The 21,051-nt window shown below is 40.4% G+C and overlaps 3 protein-coding genes across 10 annotated transcripts in view; all 3 read left to right on the top strand.

Annotated features, from left to right (window-relative positions):
• AK9 (adenylate kinase 9) overlaps window positions 1-9,000 on the top strand; it is a 64,175-nt gene extending 55,175 nt beyond the window's left edge. The window contains exons 30-37 of the mRNA XM_061989982.1: window positions 721-867; window positions 2,359-2,579; window positions 3,750-3,946; window positions 4,439-4,608; window positions 5,239-5,337; window positions 5,419-5,521; window positions 6,084-6,198; window positions 8,698-9,000. Coding sequence (XP_061845966.1) covers window positions 721-867; window positions 2,359-2,579; window positions 3,750-3,946; window positions 4,439-4,608; window positions 5,239-5,337; window positions 5,419-5,521; window positions 6,084-6,198; window positions 8,698-8,900 — 1,255 coding nt within the window. The 3' untranslated portion in view covers window positions 8,901-9,000. The remainder of the gene's footprint in view (window positions 1-720; window positions 868-2,358; window positions 2,580-3,749; window positions 3,947-4,438; window positions 4,609-5,238; window positions 5,338-5,418; window positions 5,522-6,083; window positions 6,199-8,697) is intronic.
• Window positions 9,001-9,155: 155 nt separating this feature from the next.
• The window catches only part of ZBTB24 (zinc finger and BTB domain containing 24), a 14,358-nt gene continuing 2,462 nt past the window's right edge, over window positions 9,156-21,051 (top strand). For 3 of the 8 annotated variants that reach the window (XM_061990449.1, XM_061990448.1, XM_061990446.1), the window contains exons 1-7: window positions 9,295-9,767; window positions 11,050-12,052; window positions 12,459-12,626; window positions 12,775-12,858; window positions 13,733-13,816; window positions 16,043-16,124; window positions 17,019-19,687. In XM_061990449.1, coding sequence (XP_061846433.1) covers window positions 11,068-12,052; window positions 12,459-12,626; window positions 12,775-12,858; window positions 13,733-13,816; window positions 16,043-16,124; window positions 17,019-17,835 — 2,220 coding nt within the window. In that variant the 5' untranslated portion in view covers window positions 9,295-9,767; window positions 11,050-11,067 and the 3' untranslated portion in view covers window positions 17,836-19,687. Of the gene's footprint in view, window positions 9,222-9,294; window positions 9,768-11,049; window positions 12,053-12,458; window positions 12,627-12,774; window positions 12,859-13,639; window positions 13,817-16,042; window positions 16,125-17,018; window positions 19,688-21,051 lie in introns of those variants that run through there. The other 5 variants (XM_061990450.1, XM_061990451.1, XM_061990447.1 and 2 more) reach the window with 5 other exon arrangements.
• The window catches only part of PPIL6 (peptidylprolyl isomerase like 6), an 18,561-nt gene continuing 17,183 nt past the window's right edge, over window positions 19,674-21,051 (top strand). The window contains exon 1 of the mRNA XM_061989609.1: window positions 19,674-19,687. Within this exon, the coding sequence (XP_061845593.1) occupies window positions 19,674-19,687 (14 nt within the window). The remainder of the gene's footprint in view (window positions 19,688-21,051) is intronic.

The following is a 21,051-nucleotide window of genomic DNA, read 5'->3' as shown; positions in this document are numbered from 1 at the left end:
ATGTATTATGCTTTGTGAAAGTTCTCTCTTTTTTTCAGTCAATAAGCCAATATTTTGTATTATTCTTTGAGAACTATCGTTTTATTTGTGTCATACAAACTCCAGTACCAACTTGGACACATCTGATTCTCTTTGGTCATACAGACTGCTTCAGGACTCCAGGTTTTTTCTAGTTTTGTTAACAATTGAAGTTATTAAATAGGAACTGAAACCCATGAGTCTATCCACCTCATTGATACATGATCCTGATTTCCTAAGTTCTTTCTCCACCAGTGAAACACATTCCAAACTGGGTAGACTTAAAAAGCTTCATGATCATGACTGCATGGCATTGAAGTCCTCTCTCAAAATAAGAATTGTTACAGGGGAAGGGAATTCTGGAATAACCTCTGAAAATTATTTGAGTATGAGATCAAGATTCTTTCAGCTTTTCTTTCATGTTAAGTACTGGAATATTGTTTCAGCATATTTTGCCTCAGTATTGCCTAGTATGTGAAAGTTTCTTATTCTTTCCTTTTACTTGATTTTTACTTTTAAAGTGATTATAAATTCTTAGGAGTGAGGACGATGTCTATCAAGTCAGAGCAGCAATAACCTCATGGCAGGGGTGTAGACTTTTCGTCTCTATTGAGAATCTACTAGGAATATACGTGGTCTTAAATAGTTGACTAGAAACTGGCTTCTTAGGAAAACTGTCTTTCTGTTTCTGTTTGTATGCAGAGTTGTATTTGATGGATATCCTGTAACAAGAAAACAAGTAAACCTCTTAGAATCTGCTAGGATAATTCCAGTGAAAATCTTTGAATTAGAAATGGACGCAAAGGAAGTGTTCAGAAGAGCACTGATGGAAGAGGAAAGCATGAATAGGTAGTGATGCACTCTGACAGCAGTATTTTTATCCATACACTAATGTTATTGAACTATTTACGTGCCTCAGTGCTGTCCTCAGAAAAGGCTGGATCTAAAGCTAGTGCATGACTCAGCTGTCTCCACACTCCACATATGAAAAGATATGGGCACCAGTCCCTCTATATTCTAATGCTTTCATTTCCATAGACCAGAAACAGACATAAGGAATTTGAGGCATGCTCTGGCCAGATTCCCTGATTGCATGATTGAGATCACAGACGTGCAATGCTGTGCACCCACTGCTTAGTTATATTGGTTTAAATTAAACCATACATTAGATATGCTATTAGTTCACTCTGCTGATAAAGTTTGTTATTCATCAATTCAATTATTATCATCATAAGGGAAATTGATACTTCATCTGATAAGCTATCTTTTAAGTCTTAATTGGAGTTCTTTTTAGAGGATGGAAGTAATGTGTATTTTAGTAAAGTACACAATTCATGAGTTACTCAACTAAACCTTTCAATTCAGCTCACTCCCATCTTTGTTTTTCTAAGGAGGTAAATATTCTCTTTAAAGAGCTGTTGGTTGTTTTTCAGGAAGAGCAGTGTAGTTTATAAATGGACAGAGAATTAAAAAGAACAGAACATCCACCTTAAAATTGAATTGGGTGAGAGCCTGGTTCTCATTAGAAGAAGTGTTTCTAAGAAGTTCCAGATAGCTTAGAGCATTATTGCATGTCTCTTTCATTTTGTCTCTTTATTTTTATCAGGTAATCAGTATAATGCTTAATTGTTCACTGAAAGCCCAAAGAGCATTTACATTGAAAAAAAAAATTAATACGGTCTTTTTTAAAGTATTTTCTTTAAAATTTCATTTTAAATAGCAAACTCATTACATTTCATAGGCTTAAATACAAATCAAGTGTGCAATATCAGATATTAAAAGAAACAGAGAGAAATTTTATATATCTTCTGGTCTTGCATAATATTTTTAGAGGTCAGACAGATTGTTTTCATTTATGTATGTGTAAATATGTTAGTTTTCAAAATATATCTAAGGATTGTAGCAACTTCTTGATTCCAAACAGCAGCATAATTAAAAATTAAGCCTGTTTTTCAATAAACATTTGACTTCCACTTTAAGTCTCATAGTATTTTGTCTAGGGTACCATTTAAGGGTGTATTGGTAGTGCGTGTCACTTAATGTGTGATAATACCTTCCAAGTACATTACAAAATTATTAAGTTGTATTTGAGACATAAATAGCAAAAATTTTGTTCTTTTTTTCTGAACGTAATTGTCTGATTTAAAGCATGCTATGTCTCATATTGAACTGGTAATATACTTCATAAGAAAGCTGTGTTTCTCAAATGTGTTCTACAGTGCAGGATAAGCAGAATTTTGTAAAAAATGAATTCAAGTGAACTCAAGAATTGACACGTGAAATTCTATGAACTTATTTAATCTTCAGACTTAAATCAGTGTTGTTTTTCATTGTCTTCAGATGTCCCTACCCGAAACATGACAGCTCACAGATTCTAGCTATTAAATATTCCTGCTATAAACAGCACATTGATGCAATTAGGAATTACTATCAGAAGGAGCATCAGAACTGGTGTGTGATCAGTGCCTTTCAGAGCAAGTGGTGGATATGGAACAAAGTACTGCAAGAAGTTCAAGTGGTTGTTAAAGAAATCCAGATATACCTGGAACGAATAAGAGAAGGTAAACAACAAAGTTTCTTGGAATACTATTTGTTTCTTTAAGAAGCTGCAATCTAAGGAGTGCATTTCAATTTCAACATGCTTTGGATGAAGCTAATTCTTGGGCACGCACATACTCTCGAGTTCTGTGAGATCTTGAGGAGATCTCTCAAGGACAGCAAAGGCAAAACCAACTACAGAGCGGTCTAAGGTCATCCTCCAAAGACCAGAGTAACAGAATGCAGCTGAAAGAAGTTAGAGGTCTCATGGTCACGGCAGATTCCTCAACATTCCATGATATATCACAAAGGGTGTCCCAAAGTATTCAAGAGGAACTATGACTTGCAGATTCACTTGCTAGTGGAGAAAGAGGGAAGGACATGGAAAATGATAATTATAACTTCAGAATTAAGGTTAAATATACCATCTGATTTAATGTGTGCTGTGGGAGGAAAAACACTTCAGTCTGAAATTACACAGTTCTCACTTGAATTTTTATGTGTCAGTATTGGTCAAGATTAAATATGCCTTTTAAACATGCCTGTGCAGTTTAACTAGAATTCCTCTGAAGGACAAACAGACTTCCTTGTCTTATATCCACCTTTTGTTTTTAACTTTTACAGCTCTGGAGCTGCACCCTTCTTAAAAACTGCAGTCATAAGCCAAAAGAAATTACTTAAAAGGCATTTCACTTTTCATGTCATGCTCGAAAAGAACAATTCTTAAAACATTTGGGGTTTATATTGCATTTTATTCAAACTTTTAACGTATTTCATCCAGATAGACTGTAGCAGTTTGCAGGATGTGGATGATAAAAGGGGAGGGTTTCATCACACCTTATATTCTTTTTCATCAATGTAAAGAAAACAGTAGCTGAAAAGTTCCTTAGCAACACAAAGAAGTGGAACGAAAAATTATAAATAAACCTGTCCCAGGGAAAACAGACTAGTAAGTTAAGCATGCAGAGTATCTCATATTATTAATAGTTGTTACATTTCTTAAGTGCTGAAAAAGTTAAATTAATTGACAAAATGAGTCGCAACTTCATTTTAATATCCATCTATTAAAATTGCTACTTTAATTCTCATTATTTCACATCATTATCACATAAGTATTATATCTTCTAAATGGTAACAGTTCTGAATAGAAATGTTTGTTGTTCCTGTCTTTAATTAATTGCTTTTATTAACAGGAAAAGCAGCCAGTATTGCTGATTTATGTATCACTCCCAAAGAGCTGCAGCACCGTCTGGGGGAGTTTGGGCAGTACTGTCCCGTGAGCCTTGCAGAAAGGGGTGAATTGGTTGACTGTTCTGTAACATCATCGTTGCAGTTTGCTGCAGAATTTCGAGGACACTATTACAAAATGGCCTCACAGGAAGAGCTGGATGTAAGTGTCAAAAAAGCAGGTCAGGGGGATATTATGGGAAAAGAGAACATTGTTAATTAGATTCACTGACAACAACAAGCAATATGGAATCAGAATTAGGCTAGTGTTGTTATTATTCAAGCTTTTGTTCTGTACACTTCTGCTATCCAATGTCTAGGCAGCCAAAATACAGCAGAGAGTCCATTCAAAGCAAAGCTCCTCTTACAACTTGTCATAGATCAAACAATAATTTTAAACCAACCATTTCCTGCTTTCTCCATCTGTTTTGGGGAGACCAAGGGTAAACAGTGGCTATCAATAGCAATGGATAGCAGTGGATGGTGGCTGGAAAGTGGCGACTTAACTGAGAGCAGGTTGAAAAAGAAATTACCTGAGAGCAGCACCAGCACATCAGGAGAGGTGTTGTAGAATAAACAAGTATCTAACTTATGTGAGCCAGTCCTCTGGAGTTTGACTCACAGTGCTTCTGTGATTTTATTTCTTTTTCTACAGAAATTCTTGAACAGACCAGAGATTTACGTGCCACCACTGGCACCTCACCCTCTCCCACTCCCGGATATGCTACCAAAGAAACTGACTGAAACAGAAGTGAAGGCCTTATTCCCTATAAGTGCTGAAATGCAGGGGTACTGTCCAGTCACTTACTTAGATGGAAAACAGAGGTACATCACTTCAGTTTTCATAATCTGAATTGCAGACTAGGTGTCCTTTATTAACACACTAATGAGGAAATAATTTAACAGTATTTTTTAATAGTGTTCAGGGTTTGGACAGGAAAAGCAATTACAGTTCTCTACGTGATGAAGTCTGATCAGATACAGTTTGAGTTTTCTCTATCATAAGCCTTAAAAAGTTCAAAGAAATCTCACAAAACCATAGTAATTTCAAGCCTAGGTATTACAATTTTTATGAGATCCATAAAGCTCCATGATAAAGTCCCACTGATCTCCTCAGTGTGCAGGAATTTCTCAAGGTAGAACCATAGTAATCAATTCTATGCTGTCCCTTCTTAATCTCCTGAACAACTATGATTGGCATTTTAACTAGAGGAGCTCTAAAAATGTACTATAAGAGGCTCTTTATAACCAGATTTTGAGGCAGAGACTCTGAGATTTTGAGCCTTGTAACTGTCAGTCATGTGGTGGAAACCTGAATGATCCAATTGCTGCTACTTTGTAGTTCCTACACTTGCTAAAATACCAGAAGGCTCTCAGAAGCTCATGAATTTATACTGCACAAATTATGGCTTCTATTTCATGTGAATTAATGTCTTTCTTGCTCCATTTCTTCAGATATGAAGCTTTGGTGCCTGGACACATTGAGTATGCAGCAAAATATCAAGATAAGGTATATATTTTTGAAAATGAAGAAAAACTTCTGAAGTTTATGAGGTGAATATAATAACTTTATCTTAATCTTTAACCACATCACAGTTCATACATCTTAGAAATGCTTACTTTTTATCTGGTTAGGTTACCAGAGAAGTATTGGAATCTGAAGCTTCCATGTAAACTCCCTCCAGTAAAGGAGCCAATGCTACTCACTGCACTTCCTTTGGCTGGATACCTTGAACAGGCAAGTTCTTGCTTGTCTATTTAAAAATATGATTTTGCAATGTATAGTATATCCCACCCAGTTTCTTTCATTTTTTAATGCAACATGAGTCTTATGTTTGGTAATGAGATTATATTAAATTGAAAATTGTGTACTTACAATTAAGAAGAACTTTTTTTCAAGCTTTAAAACAATAATTATTTGTAGCTTTAATGGAAAAAATACAAGACCATCAGAGGGCAGAACTAAACTCCGGTACTATTTTATAAGATGGATTTTCTGACTCTTTTGTTTATCATATCTTGCAAGATTACATTTTGATTTGATTTTTAATACCAGGCTAGACAAAAGCCTATCTGGAATCATTTAAAGATACTTGCTCACATTTAGAGACATAATAGGACTTAAAAAAATATTAATGATCATTTCCTTCCCTATGTTATACTATTTGTTATCTTGTGTAATTCACCAACTTAGATATGCTCCTGTATTGTTAATGTGGCAGGACAACAGGATCAGGCTTTGAATATATTTCTGCTGTAGATTTCCATAACGGTCTTCTAAAACTCTTTCCTTTCTTTAGGGAGTTGCAACTTCTCTAATAAAAGCTCTGAGTGAAGTAGGATGCTTAAAGCCAAAGTTTCCATTCCTAAGTGTAAAAAGAACGGCTCTGCTTTTTGTTGCCTGCCATTTAAAAGGTAGTGTATAAAACAGTGTTCTATAAAAACAACCAATTTTATAAATGCAGTAAATCATCTGTGACAACATTGATAACCAATCCCTGTAGTTTTCTTATGTCTAACTTGACAAAACACTATCATATACCGATTTAAGTACACACTGACAAGTTTCTTGGAAAGGTATAAGGACCTGGGAGGAAAATAAGGTTAATAGGGTGGGTAGGTGGGTAAGTATGTAGGCAGGTAGGTAGGAAGGTAGGTAAGTAATCTCTCACAAATCCTGAGACTTTAATGACGTTTTATTGCTAACAATCTGATGGCCCTGAAAATGCATGGTCAGAAATGGATGCATTTCTCACATACATTGTTGGAATTTTTAAACAGCAGGTAAAATGTACTACATTTTAAACTAGTTGTAGACAACCTGAATTGTCTTAAAATTTGACTAAAACAACTGTGAGAAAAGGCTGCTACCTGACGAATGGTTTAGATGCCTGAATGCTTGCCTTTTTTCAACTGTATCACATGGTCAAATAAAACTTACTATTGAACATTGCCTTGCAGATAACCTGAAGACAACTTTCTGATCATATGTATTTCCAACAACACATCAGCTAAATATGCAAATAAGAGCTGTAATGTCTTGAAACACAGCTTAAGTGCACATAGGATACCTGCCATTTTTAAAAAAGCCCTTCTTTTAAATGAGCTCAGTGCCAATAGACTAAGTTACAAAAGAACAGATATCCATGCAGATCTAATTAGATTTTGAAGTTTTTAGCACAGAGAAATTAATGTTATTTATTAGTCTGCTTATTTGTAAAATTATCTGGGAAAATCTGAATATCAGTGTGACTCAGAGTATTAGTATATTGATTATTTTAACTTTTTTTAAAGTTTGTCAGTCTCATTGACCACCTCACTTTTCCCTGACAAAGATAAACAGTCTAAAATTAAAATTAGGTGGTTGGTACTTAGCCCACAAAATGATGATAAAGTAAAACTTCTCAAGGAGCTACCAGAGGTCAGGACTACTCTTTCACTGAGGAAAGTTGCTCAAGTTCTGTATTCATATTTGTTATTTTTTATAATTTTGGGTTGGTTGTTTTTTTGCAGCCCAAGGTAGTAGTTGCAGCTAATAATCTTTAATAGTTTACAGTCAGCCTAGACAGTGCCAGCTTTCAGGATTTCAACAGCCTAGACTGCAGCTCTGATTTGGTTTCCAGTAGGGCTGGAGATTTCTGGGACGTGACTGACACTTCTCCAAACCTTTTTTTGCCTTTTATAAGCCAACCTGTTCAGTGGATGAACTTCACTTTGCCTTTTCTTATTTTAATTTTTTACTTATTCTTTCAGATGGCAACCTTTATTAATTGTCTAACGTTCTTCTGGTCCCATGTTTCCTTATGCAGTTTCCAGAGCTCTCCAGATTTTTCTTGGACTATCACAGATTTTTGCTAGCATAGCTTTATTACGAAAGATTACTGAACAGTGTAGGCACACAATAAGACCCTGTATAAATGTATAGTTCCTAAGCCAGCAAAACTGCTTTTTATGCTGTAGTTTGTTTCATCCACAAAGGCTGTTTTTATTCTATTGTTGGTACAGCTTTGCTCACATAACAATGTCCCTGCTAGGAATGCTTTGCTCATGTATTGCATCGTTACATCGTTATTAGCACTGGATGGTGAACTGGAAAGGTTATGCCCAGTGCACACATCTCTTCTCATGCAGTGACAAACAGTTTGACCATAGGAATCCAGGAAAACAAGTCACCTTCTTCTGACACTGGGTAGAACTGCTTCCAGCTTTAAGATATGGCATTCTGTTACTCTGAAAAATGTCCTTTGCAAATACAGCAATGTTTATTATTTGTGCCTCTTCAGAGAAGTCACATCATCCTTGATCCAAAACATGATCAAAGTGCTTCACACACTGTGGTCCCTTGGAAATTTTTTATATCCTGTTTCTGTCAGAAATACTGACTTTCTCATCTTCCAATTATATGTTATATTTAAATAGGGGACAAGAATCGGTGGTTTAATTACTTCTGCAGCTTTTCTAACAATAACACTAGATTGCTTTCAGTACTTGAGAAATGAAGGTATAGGCGAGCATCCGTTATGAGGAAAAGCTGTGGGACCTAGTCTGGAGAAGACTGAGGGGGGGGAATCTCATTAACACTTACAAATACCTGAAGGGGGAAAGTCAGGAGGATGGGGCAAGTCTTTTTCCTGTAGTGCCCTGTCACAGGACAAGGGATAAGGGACAGAGGAAGTTCCACTTAAACACGAGGAGAAACTTCTTTCCTATGAGGGTGAGTCCTGGCAGAGGCTGCCCAGGGAGGCTGTGGAGTCTCCTTCTCTGGAGGCTTTCCAAACCTGCCTGGACACATGTTCCTCTGTGATCTGATGGGAGTTTAGCACAGAAGCTGGACTAGATGATCTCTAGACGTCCCTTTCAATTTCAACCATGCTGTGATTCTGTGACACTAAGATATTGCTTCACCTCTTGCAGCACACAACCCCAGGAGCTCGGAGCAGGCCCGGCAGAGGTACCAGAGGCAGCTGGTGCGCTTCAAGGAACACTGCCAGCTCATCCCCTACCTGGGGGCGGCCATGGCCGGCCCCTACAAGGAGCCTCGGCACAGGCCCCTTGGCTTGGACAGCAGCCTCCAGACCTTCCTTTCTTTGAAAGACGCCGGCCCCGGCTTTGTGTAGCGGGGGGCCGCGTGTTTCCCCACCACCTCACGTATTTCGTTTTATTAGCACAAGGAGCGCCGCCGTCAGCCTCCCGCGCTGCTGGAACGCCGCTAGTGACCGACATGTTAGAATTAAACTCTTGGCCTCCAGTCACGCCTGGTTTTTAACACCTCGCGGCGGTAACGGGCGCGCGCGCGGAAGCCGGCAGGGAAGAGTCGCGGGGGGGAGCACGCCCGCGTGCCGCCGGCGCGTGGCGCTGTACGTCAGGACGCAAGGCGCGCGGCTGCCCGGGCCGGAAGTGCGGCGCGGCTGTGCTGAGGGGGGTCCGGCGGCGGAGGGGTGAGTGCCGGGCGCCGCCGGGACAAACCCCTACCTCGCACCGCAGCTGCTGTCGGGGCCTGGGGGGGCGGGAATCAGCCGGGCTAGGGGAACCTGCGCCGCCCCGGCACCGCAGTGTTGGGCCGAGGGCGTCTCGCCTGCGCTGTGGAGGGGAGCGGCCTTCCCAGGGAGGCGGCCAAAGCCTGCCGGAGCGACTTATGGGTCTTGAGGCTTAAGTATGGGTCTGGGGGGGTGTGTATGAGGGGGCGCCCAGCGGCGGGGGCTGCGGTGCCGCCAGTCTCAGCTATGCTCCTCGCCGCGTCGGCCGCCTCCTGTCCCCCCTGTGGCGCCGAGCCGAGCCGAACCGGGCTGCCGGCCCTACTCCTGCCCGGAACCGGGCCGAGGCCGCGCCCTCTTACCGGGGGTTAGCCCTCCACAACACGCCTGTTGCTCCCGAGCCCTTCCGCGGTTCATCGTCAGATAGGCTGGGGTGCGTCTGACCACGCTGCTGGCATATCGGTGCCTTCTACACAGCCTTACTGTAGAGTTATTAAGGGGTTTTTTTAGGTGAGCGTGCTGGTTTAGGTTTTGTGGTCAAAATGTTGATGGTGTTACCTCGTGTTTGAGTATGAGAGTCCTTCGTGTGATCAAAACCCACAACACACCTCCAGTCCTCATTGACACACGTGTGGATATTGGGGAATGCCTGCGGGCAGAGTTTGCAGCAGCTCCTCAGGAGTTTTTGTAGGGCACTGTAAGGCCACCGAGCCAGACCTGCAGCCCCTCCAATCCTCCAGAAATTAAAGCTTCCAGACAAAACAATTTGACTCCACCATGAGCTGCTGAGTAGCTGAATGGGGCCAAAAAACAAACAAAAAAAAAATCACTTGTTGGGCACCTCAGCATTTAGGTATCATCTCTTTGCAGCATATATTGTTCCCCACTGGGTTTGTTCAGGTGGCTGAAACTGTTGCACTCACTAAATACAAATACCCATTGTATTTAATATGACAGTTTTATAAATTAGTATGTCAGGTAGCTAATTTCTTCTACCTTTGCCTCAGCTGACTCTCTTGAAATGGACATTTTTGTCACATCTCTTCTACAGTATTATTTATTGTGTGCTTCTTCAATTGCTGGGGGAGGTGGATCAGCTTGTTTATAATTTTTGCATATTTACAGTTGAAGAAGCTTAGCAATCCAAATTGATGATTACTGGGTAGCACGGTCAACCTAACTTTAGACAAACTTTTTAAAAATGCTGCTGGTTTTCAGCTTAATAAAAACCCACCTCTGTAGGCTAAAGCTTAGCAGGTAAGTGCTCTGATAGAAAACTTTCCAAAGGATAAAAGTAGGCAAAAGAAGGCATGGAGTCCTGCCACACTAATGCCAGTGAAGTTTTATCATTGATTGCAGGATTTCTTAGCATTGTCCCTGAGTAAGCTGAAACGTGGCATCTGCAGTGATGAAGCTGCAACTGACTTTTTAAATGGTTATTATTTGTTTCTGCTTAGGAGCCGTGAGCAAAGAGTTCTTTTTGTCCAGTTGTTTTGAAAGGAGTTTTCAGAGGAGGTAGCTGTACAGTTCACAGTACATAAGAGATAAACAAGTGAAATAATAGGCAGTAATTCTGATCTAAGAAGAAACTATCTAAAAGCCTGTTCTTAGGATTTAAAAATGCTTTTTGGAGAAAATCTGTCAGCATTAGTGTTGTTTTTTTAAAGAAAGTTTGGAGGCTTCAGAATTGCTTTGGAAACCGTTGAACTCTATTGACTGGTAAAGCAAATGGTATTTGGTGTCTTATAATGCAGACTTATATGTATTTATTTAAGCTGTTCTGCTCTTGTAGGCACCTCCTTTCATACTCATGACAAAAATGGCAGAAACAACCCCCGATGCTTCTGAGAAGCTGGTTGTCATCCACTCCAAAGCTCACAAAGATACCATTCTAGCTAATTTTGAAGAACAAAGGAAAAAGGATTTTCTTTGTGACATTACTCTAATAGTGGAGAATGTGCAATTCAGAGCCCATAAAGCTCTACTTGCTGCCAGCAGTGAATACTTCTCGATGATGTTTGTAGATGAGGGTGAAATAGCGCAGTCGATTTACGTGTTGGAAGGAATGGTCGCAGACACCTTTGGAGCGCTGCTAGAGTTTATCTACACTGGTTGCCTCCAGGCCAGTGAGAAGAGCACAGAACAAATTCTGGCTACTGCACAGCTGCTGAAAGTGACTGACTTGGTGTGGGCCTGCACAGACTACCAGGCCAGCCGTAGCTCAGGCAATGTGTTACCAGCCCCAGTTGGTAACGGTGGAGTCTCTGTAGCTGTTGCTGCAAGCGACAAAAAGAACGACAGTCTGCCCAAGCGAAAACGTGGGCGGCCGAGGAAAATCCAGAATGTCCAAGAGGAAAAACTAGGAGCAAATGCTGCTGAAGATGTGCAGCTGAGAGAGAACAACTCCATGCAAAATAAGCAAAATTTTATGAAAAAAGATACCGCAGCAGAGGAAACAGTTGAGAGCGAGCAGGCTCCAGTGAGGAAAGATGCAGAGGAAAATGAACCTGCTTGTGGCTCAGAAGCTGCCATCGATCTACCAGCTGAGAAAGATGAGAATTACGATCCCAAGTCTGAAGGAATACAGAGCACTCAGAGCCGTTACAGCAAACGTAGGTTAAGGAGATCAATCAAACTAAAAGATTATAAACTTCTTGGTGATGAGGATGAAAAAGGACTGGCAAAGAGAACTGATGGAAAAAGAAAACGTGCGGGTTCTGAAGCTCGCTGTAAAGACTGTGGCAAAGTATTTAAATATAATCACTTCTTAGCTATTCATCAGCGAAGTCATACAGGTAGGCATCAAGAGACTGCTGCTTTTGGGTAAGGGTTTAGTGACTTGTTGCTAAATGTAAGCTAGTTGTTGAAATGTGGGCTGTTGACTACAGCAAGAACTGACCAAAACAGCATGCTGATCCAAATTACGGTGTCTCCTGTGTGTTTACTGGTTTATTCTTGTCATAAGAGCTTGGAGCCTTTGTCTTGCCTTTCTTGCAGTTTAGTTAGTTCTCCATTTAAACACTAGATTATATGGCAATAGTTAAGTAATTATTGCCATGTGAAGCTTGTCTCTTAGTTCTTATTGCTACTCAAAAGTCATTTTCAGTAGTCACCACATTGCAACGTGTCTCACTATCGGCTTGAAATACCTAGTGAGAAGTAATGTATCTGTACTTAAAAAATGTCATCTTCTGCTTTCAGGGGAGCGCCCTTTTAAGTGCAGTGAATGTGGCAAAGGCTTTTCCCAGAAACATTCCCTGCAGGTCCATGAGCGGATGCACACTGGAGAGCGGCCATACACCTGTACAATCTGCAGTAAGGCTCTGACAACAAAGCATTCGCTTCTGGAGCACATGAGCCTACATACAGGTAAATATTTCAAGGCCAGTGTAACCTCCCTTCCCCAAGAATTAGCCTTTCTGAAAAAAGATGTTTGTGCTCTCTCCTGTGTTCTGATTTATTTCTTTCCTTACATTTGCTTTGGATGTGACATAAGTGATCTTTTTTTCCCCTACAGGGCAGAAGGCTTTTACATGCGATCAGTGTGGGAAATACTTCAGCCAAAAGAGACAGCTCAAGAGCCACTACCGAGTACACACAGGTATAACAAGTCCAGGTTGAAGAGCTGGCTTACAGCTTGTGCTTTGTCTTTCTAAAGATTCACTAAGACTGAAAAGTCTTCTTCAGTGATGTATTTAGTCTCTGCTACCCTGATGTGTGGTATCTTGATTTAACAATGAATAGGGTGGAAAGGCCAAAATGATCTATAATAAAGAGAATGTTTAGGAAAAATAGTTAATCAAGAAGGACTCTTATGGTGATTAAAAATTAGTTACACTGTATTTGACAAATAACTTGATTATTGTAGCACTGCTATCTGTGTTACATAGAAGTTAGGAATTGTATAAACAATTTGTACTGCTTGTGCAAGTTTGCCTGTTGTGTAAATGTGAGCCCTGGCACAGGCTGCCCAGTGAGGGTGTGGAGGCTCCACCTCTGGAGGTTTCCAAACCTAGCTGGACACGTTCCTGTGTAACCTGGTCTAGGTGGACCTGCTTCGGCAGGGGGTTTGGACTAGATGATCTCTAAAGGTCCCTACCATTCTATGATTCTAAGAAATTGCCTTGTATTTTCCAACTTCTTTGGATTAGTGATGGAAAACAAGCTTAAAGAAGTATCATTTTTACTTCTAGAGTGGGATGGAGCTACACACAGGAGTATAAAAAATCAGAATTTACGAAGTTTCAAAAGAAAGGGGTGTTTGGGGGGGGCAACCAGACGTCAGTCTCCTTTTCCATGATAATATCAAATAGGAGTGTGACAATTAAGATAGGGAGAAGGGAGTGAATGACCTTTTGTTTTATCTCTCTGTTCTATCAAAGTGGTTATTTTACAGGGAAGTGCTTTAACAAACATCACTGAAGAGAAACAGGGGATCACTTAGGCACTGACACTTTTTTTGTTGTTGCGACAAGGCCATTCGCTGCCGGAATGTAACCAGTGTCGTCGCAAGTTCATGGATGCAGCTCAGCTAAAGAAACACCTGAGAACACATACAGGTAATACTGTCCATCATGTTTTCTGGTTGATCTGGGTTGGTTTTGGGTTTTTTTTTTTGTCTTGAACTAACACAGACAAAGCAACACTGGGCAAATGATGCTTGTTTCTGTGGAATTAACTTCTGCACTACTTGTGTGTTGCGATGCCTGTATTGCTAATGAAGAGATTTGACATCAAGAACAGAGAAGCACAAAAAAGCTTGTATTACAACAATTCAGAAAGATTGCCTGTTGTGGGAAGAGGGTTTTAATTTTTTTCCCATTTCTACAAAGCCTGCTGCAGAAAATGCCAGTCAGCTCTCCTGTGATAGAACCCTGGACTGGGAATTATCAGGAGAGCTCCATGCAGCATGTATAAGGCTTGAAGCAAGCTAACTAGTCAAAAAGTATTACAGGGCACAGCTGTCTGTAAGGGATGAGTGTTTATGGAAAATGCTGCTGACCAGAAAAATAATTACTTCCATTTACCTTTTTGTTGCACTGTAACAAACCAGATGTTGGCAGGAGATGGGCTGTAATGCAAGTGCATCAGGATGTGTTTTAAGAGATTTAGAGGGTGAGATTGAATGCCTGGATAACAGAGATGAAAATGTTGATCTGTGCTCTTGTGGTAACAATGCATGTGCTCCTTAGAAGGGTTTTCTTAGAAGGGTAAATTCATAAAATTGCATGTGAATATTTTTTTCTTCTAAAACACCTATAAATAGTGGTGATTCTTTCCAAAATCAAATTATTCTTAAGCATGTTGCCTATGATTGTAGCAAAATATACATGAGATTATTTATGTATTTCTTTTATTTCCTTCTCGCTCTCAGTGAAAATAACACTTGCTTTAAATTCTATGGGATATGAGGTCAGAACTTTGGGGATTTTTAGATGTATCCAGAATAGTGTTAACTTGTGATATTTACAAATGCAGCATTTTCTATTGAGTGGAAGATAAGGTTTGTTGACACATGCAACAGTTCTGTATCTGAAGTTGATACAGTTCAATGAGCATAGGGGGAAATTACTTTGCTGGTGGGAAATGAGTTTGGTGATGGAAAATGAGAAGAGGAAGCATGCTAGCAAGGTAAGTTGCAAAAAGAGATGAACTAAGATGACTTCTACAATGCAATGTGTTTTGCTTCCAGAAAAGAGAGGCCAGACACCAGTATTAACAGTGCAGAAATAACAGTTGATCTGTCCCATCCCAAAAGCAAGAAGTTAAATTCTAGGGAGTTTGGCAGTCAGGAGTTAACACCGAAAGGACCGTCCTGCTTCGGCAGCATCGGTTTTGTAACTCTATTGTAAAAGTACAGTCTACATAGGAAGTTACTCCTCTTTTCAGTAGGAGGCTGGGTCTAGATGATGAGAGGTTCCTTACGACAGATGCCTCTTGTTCTCTCATCCTTCACCCCTCTAGAGCTGATAAGCATTGCAGTTCTATGCCAAGTGTGAAGCTTCCTTGGAAGCTGGCTGCTCCCTCATCCCTGGTTTCAGTGTGCTGTGATGGTTTGAATTTCCACAGAGGTGATCCAGATTCTTGTGTCTTTAAGAAGCATCAGAGATGTCTTATGGTGTGATTAAGGACTCACTTTGGTCGAAATGTGTCTGTTTTTTGTGAACCTTTTTGTTGTCTAATTTTGCTCTTCTGCTTCTAATCAATTAGACACAAGAATTCCAAATGCAGTTAAAAAAACAAAACAAAACAGCAAACAAACCCAGAATTTATTCAACCCATCATCATTTCATTTTTCTCTGACTGGTGTTCCCAGACTATTGTAGGCCTAGGATGATGGCATCTTACAGGAAGCCAGCCAACTTATTAAGATAATGGATTCGCTTTTCAGGTTTGGGAAGATGGGCTTACTCATCTGCATGGTGCTGCATGGGAGCCCAGCATCAATGACTACTCATTCAGGGTCAGCCTTTTTCAAGCCTGTCTGTTCCATGTGAAACACACACACCTGTATCATCGGTACGTTTTTGTTGCTCTGTGGGTTTGGATCACCTCATTCTTTATCTTCAAAGAGGAGAAACGTCAGAGCTGCTCATTTAAAATGCTATACCCTCATTTAACTAGTGAGTTCATTCAGTTTCAGGTTATCAGTCCTGACCCATGGCAGAAGCGTGAGGATTTTACAGTCCACACTTGAATACTGTGTATGGTAAAATAAGAAATATTTTTTAATATATTGATGGGAAATGTTGTATAAAAAGCGATATAAAATTTCTTTTTGATAGGTGAGAAGCCCTTCACTTGTGAAATTTGTGGCAAATCGTTTACAGCTAAAAGCTCTCTTCAGACTCACATTAGAATTCACAGGTAGAGTATGTCTGATTTTCATCACATTCTACAAAAATGGAACTGCTAATCTGACACCTGTATGTAGTGCTGCTTCACTTCCAGAATGATCAGGGCTTGTTTGCATTTTGGATGGGTGGTTAAAAACTAACATTTTTACTTAATCGATTTAAGGAAATAATTGATAGCGGAAAGTACCACACTGTTAAATACTACTGTGCCAAGACACTGTGAGATTCCTCTTTGGTGTAGTGTGTCTGTTTAGTGACAGTGGACTTAATGCTGTATTGCTGATGTGAGAATTTTACTGTCAGTTTTTGAGCAGAACAGGAGCCGGGGTGTAACAAGATTATTGGAGCGTTGTCCTGTTTTCCTGTAGTCTATCGTGCCTTTCTGATAGCATTGGTTATCTTTTACCCACGTTAGTGTGATGTAGTGCATGAAGACACGCCAGATTTTAAATCACTGGAAAACTGTTATGGGCCTATGTAAGAGAAAGCACTTCCAGTAAAATTTCTCATCCCTTTGAGTTGGGGCAGCAAGTTAGGGTTGTCTCAGCTTTCTTTCTGTTTGAAAGCCCACACTGTTAATAAATGTTCTTAAAATGGTCAGTGCTTACAGTTGTTGAAAGTCAGTTGCCGTGTTCTTACCAAGGTCTGTCAGCCTGGAGCTTGTACCTCTGGTCTGTGTTATGACAGGAAGGCTGTGATGTTCTCTCTGTAGCTCTTGAATATATACAAATGAAAGTGTCCTACAGCTTGTGAAGTCAAATAGAAAACGTTTCTGGCGTCACTGATTCTTAGGTGCTTATGATTTAGCAAAACAAAATAATCATGTAAGTTTTTTATAATGGCTTGCAGAAAGAAGCACTGCCAAAGGGAGTATTTTAACGAGATCAAATGCATTCTTTTGCAGAGGAGAAAAGCCATATTCTTGTGGTACCTGTGGAAAATCCTTCTCTGATTCCAGTGCAAAGAGAAGACACTGTATCTTGCACACAGGCAAGAAGCCTTTCTCCTGCCCAGAATGTAGTTTGCAGTTTGCTCGTCTGGACAACCTGAAGTCTCATTTGAAAATTCATAGCAAGGAAAAGCAGTTTCAGGAAGCCAGGGCTGCTGCCCCAGGCGCCAACTCCAGCTCTGAAGAAGTGAGAAACGTCCTTCAGCTGCAACAGTATCAACTGGCCACCTCTGGAGGGCAGGAAATTCAACTGCTGGTTACAGACACGGTGCATAATATCAACTTCATGCCCAGTCACAATCAAGGCATAAGTATTGTTACTGCAGAAAACGCCCCAAGTATGACAACGGAGCAGGCTGCTAACCTCACGCTGCTTGCCCAGCCACCACAACAGCTCCAAAACATACTGCTCTCAGCTCAGCAGGAGCAAGCAGAGCAAATCCAAAACATCAACATGATTGCAAACCAAATAGAGGCTGCGCAGCCTGAACAAATGCATGTCATCACTCTTTCCAAGGAAGCGCTGGAGCACCTCCATGCTCAGCAGGGACAAAATGAAGAAATCCACTTAGCAGGGTCTTCGCGTCCAGCTCAGCACATGCAGCTGACTCAGGAATCAAGTCAGCAGTCTCACTCCAGCCAAGATACAGCTTCTTCCCATCAAATCGATGAAGAACAGAATCGAAGCATACACATTTCTGAATCCCATCAGCAGTCTCTGTCAGTAAATGAGTCATCTCGTGAGCATCCTATTCAAGGACAGGCTTTCTGAAATGCTTATTTGCCATTAGAGGGCTAGGCTGTAGCATGCTTCTCACCCAAACAGTCATCACTAGTGTCACACTTTGTTTTCTGCAGGGTAATCTCTCTGAAGAGGCATTTCTTGGTGATTTTGATGAGTTACTCTCAGTTTTCTTTTATTTATTTAAGACTTTTTTTATCCCCAGATTGGTATTTCTCTACCACTTAGTCCGTACCTGTCAAGTGATTAATGTGGGCTTTTTATGCCTCATACCCATCCATGTCTACTGAGGATATATTAGGCCCTTTATTTGTGTTTCTGCGTGACTCCAAGAGAAGTTTACCTTGCTGGTAGAAGAACAGAGTTTAAGATGTCTGCTGATCAGAAAGTATGACTTCTCTGATGAAGTCAATGTCACCTGAACTACTGTGAAGCTTCAGGTAACCAGTACACTGTTTGCACAGCTAAGGCCACGTGTCTTAGGAGCTTGCTCTCTGCAGGTTAATGCATCCTTTTCTGTGTGATCATTGCCTGAAGTGTATTGTGATTTATTGACTACTAAATTTGGTTTGGATTGAAGTTGTTGCAACCTTTGACTGGCCCTGGATTGTCCTTTTGCTCCACTGAAAAGCTCACGTTCTGCTCCAGTGGCTCTACCACTCGCTCTCTATGTGAGTGTGGGCAAGATGGGTGACCTCTGTGCCTTATTTCATCATCCAGTAAGCTGAGGGATAGCATTCACATGCTCTGCCAAGCACTTTGAAGGGCTCTTGATGTCAAAGGCACTGTCTATTGAAGTGCAAAATTCTCTTCCTGAGGGGATTCAGTCGAAGCTTAGGAGCCAGTGTATATTTAAATCATTATTTTTTTGCCCTTCTGAGAGTAAGACCTACTGTTACTTTTAATGTTAATATGTTAAAGCTGGTAATTGTTTTTGTGGGGACTTAAGCAGTGAGCAGAATCATGTGAGAGGATAATGAGCTCCATCAGTGGGGGTATCATGTGAAAGCTGTTTTTGCTGACTAGATGAGGTGTGTACAGATTGTTTTCAGTTGTGACTGAGTGACTGGCTGACTGGCTGCTAACAAAAAAAGATTTGACACCTTATTAAAATACGTGCTTTGCATTTTCAACTTTGGCTACTGGTACCATCTCACACAGTGTACTAGAGTGTTAAAATCCAGGTAAAATGCCACTGCTACTTAAAGCAACCTGCTCAGTTCTCACTTCAGTTTTAAAATGTCATACTTGAGATTTGAATTGCCATTTTGTGTTACAACAAGCAAAAAATGTAAAAATTATGGTGAATTTTAAAGCAAAACAAAATATTCTTTCTACATGCTTGGATTGTATGACTGCCCAGAGAAAGTCACTGGCATAAAAGCCCTGTGCATCAAATGGTAGAACAGTTTAAGATGGAAGGGACTTCCAGAGGCCGTCTGGTACATCACCTCCTCAAAGCAGATGTGCCTAGATCATGTTGCTATTGTCTGGTTGAGTTTTGAACACTTCCAGGGATGGAGGTGTTATTTGCAATGAAAAAAAAGTATTTCCCATATTTAACTGGAATTCCCCATGTTCCAGTTTGTCTCTGCTGCTTCTCATCTACCACTGCACCTCCAAGAAGTGTCTTCTCCACACCCTCCCATTAGGTAGTTGAAGACAGCAGTAAGGTCCTTCCAAAGCCACCTACTCCTAAGGCCTGAACAAATGCATCTTTCTCAGCCTTTTCTGGCACATGCTCCAGCTCTTTCAGCACCTTGATGGACTTCTACTGCCCTCAGTCCAGCGTGCCAATGTCTGTTGGAAGCCCAAATCCTTGATGATATTTCTCATTCAAGCCTGGACTGCTCAGCAAGCTCCTGACCATGCAGGACTTTGGGTAAGTATCTCCATTTCTTCAAAATACTAGATGAGATTTTATAGAAATGGATTAAAGGGTAGACAGTGGGAACAAATCAATGCCAAAAAACCACAAAAAAACCCATCCCACAGTGGAGCTCTGTTTAGGCTTTTCACCCCTTCCTTCTTCTCAGAATGGAGAAATAAAGTGTGAACACTTTCTTCCACCAAAGAGAACCAAAATATTCTGCAGTTGTACCTCAGAAGCTTGGAATCTTGATGCTGTAAGGACAGGTGAAAAAATACAGTAAAGCTATGAAAACCTTACTGATTAGTTGTATAAATTTAACCTTACAATAAATATTCTGGTGATCTCATCTGAACAAGTTTTGATTTCATGTGAAACACCGTAATGTGCAGCCGTGATGCTGTCTGGTCATAAGTTTACAGGAGCTTGCACTGAGTTCCTTCTCTGCCATATATTTATGAATCCTGAAGTGCTTAAAAGCTGGTTACAAGCTAAATTCTAAGGCTGGCAGCAAAGTAAAAAGTTAACTACATCCCACTTTTTGAGCTGTGATTTGTTTGTTCTGATCCTTGCAAGATTAGGTATGACGCTACAGTTTATCATAAAGTGGTTGCTCGATGCTTCCCCTATAACTTGAAAAGATGAAGTTTTGGGTTTGGGATTTTCTTGTGCTTTTCTACAAATTACCAGTGAGGAAATGAGTTGCTGTGGCTAGCACAGCAGTGACTAATCTTGCCCCTGCATTGCCTGAGCTGTGGGCCCACGTTGCAGCCGTCACTCAAGATGCTCGCATGGCTTCTCATACCGCAGATGGCAGTTTTTTGACACCGTTTGCCTCCTTTCTCGTGAATGCACTTCTGTTAAAGATGAAAATAAATCCTGTGTGTGCATTTTTAAGGCTGTAACTGAAGCCTAGAATTGCTTTGCATTTAAAAGGAAACTCCTTCACCTCTGCTTTTTAGTCTGCCTGCTGCTAAGAACTGTTACGCAAAAAAGAAAGGCCTCCCTTAAAAACTATATTTCATAGCAGCTTTCAAATATCTTTTCTCCTTAGCCAGTAAACACCTTACGGTCTCGTTTTCTCACACAGATTAATCTTCTTAGCAAATCCATCTCACGGCTTACTATCTTAAAGGGAGATTAGGATTTTAGACATAAATGCAAGAAATTAAGTAGACAACAGAAAGATCCATTTCTGTGAGCAATTAACACTGTCATGTGTTTCTTCTATTTGTAAGTTACCAGGTGTAGTTGAACTCTGAAAGGATTTTAGTGTTCTTTCAAATGCAACATCATGAAATTTTGGCTTTTTCTGAAGATTTTGGCAGATTCTCCGGATGAAAGTTGAATTAGATACCCGAGACGCAGAGTAAAAA

The sequence above is a fragment of the Colius striatus genome, chromosome 2, assembly GCF_028858725.1.
Source record: "Colius striatus isolate bColStr4 chromosome 2, bColStr4.1.hap1, whole genome shotgun sequence".
Taxonomy (NCBI): Eukaryota; Metazoa; Chordata; class Aves; order Coliiformes; family Coliidae; genus Colius; species Colius striatus.
This window is presented reverse-complemented; position numbering and strand designations above follow the sequence as displayed.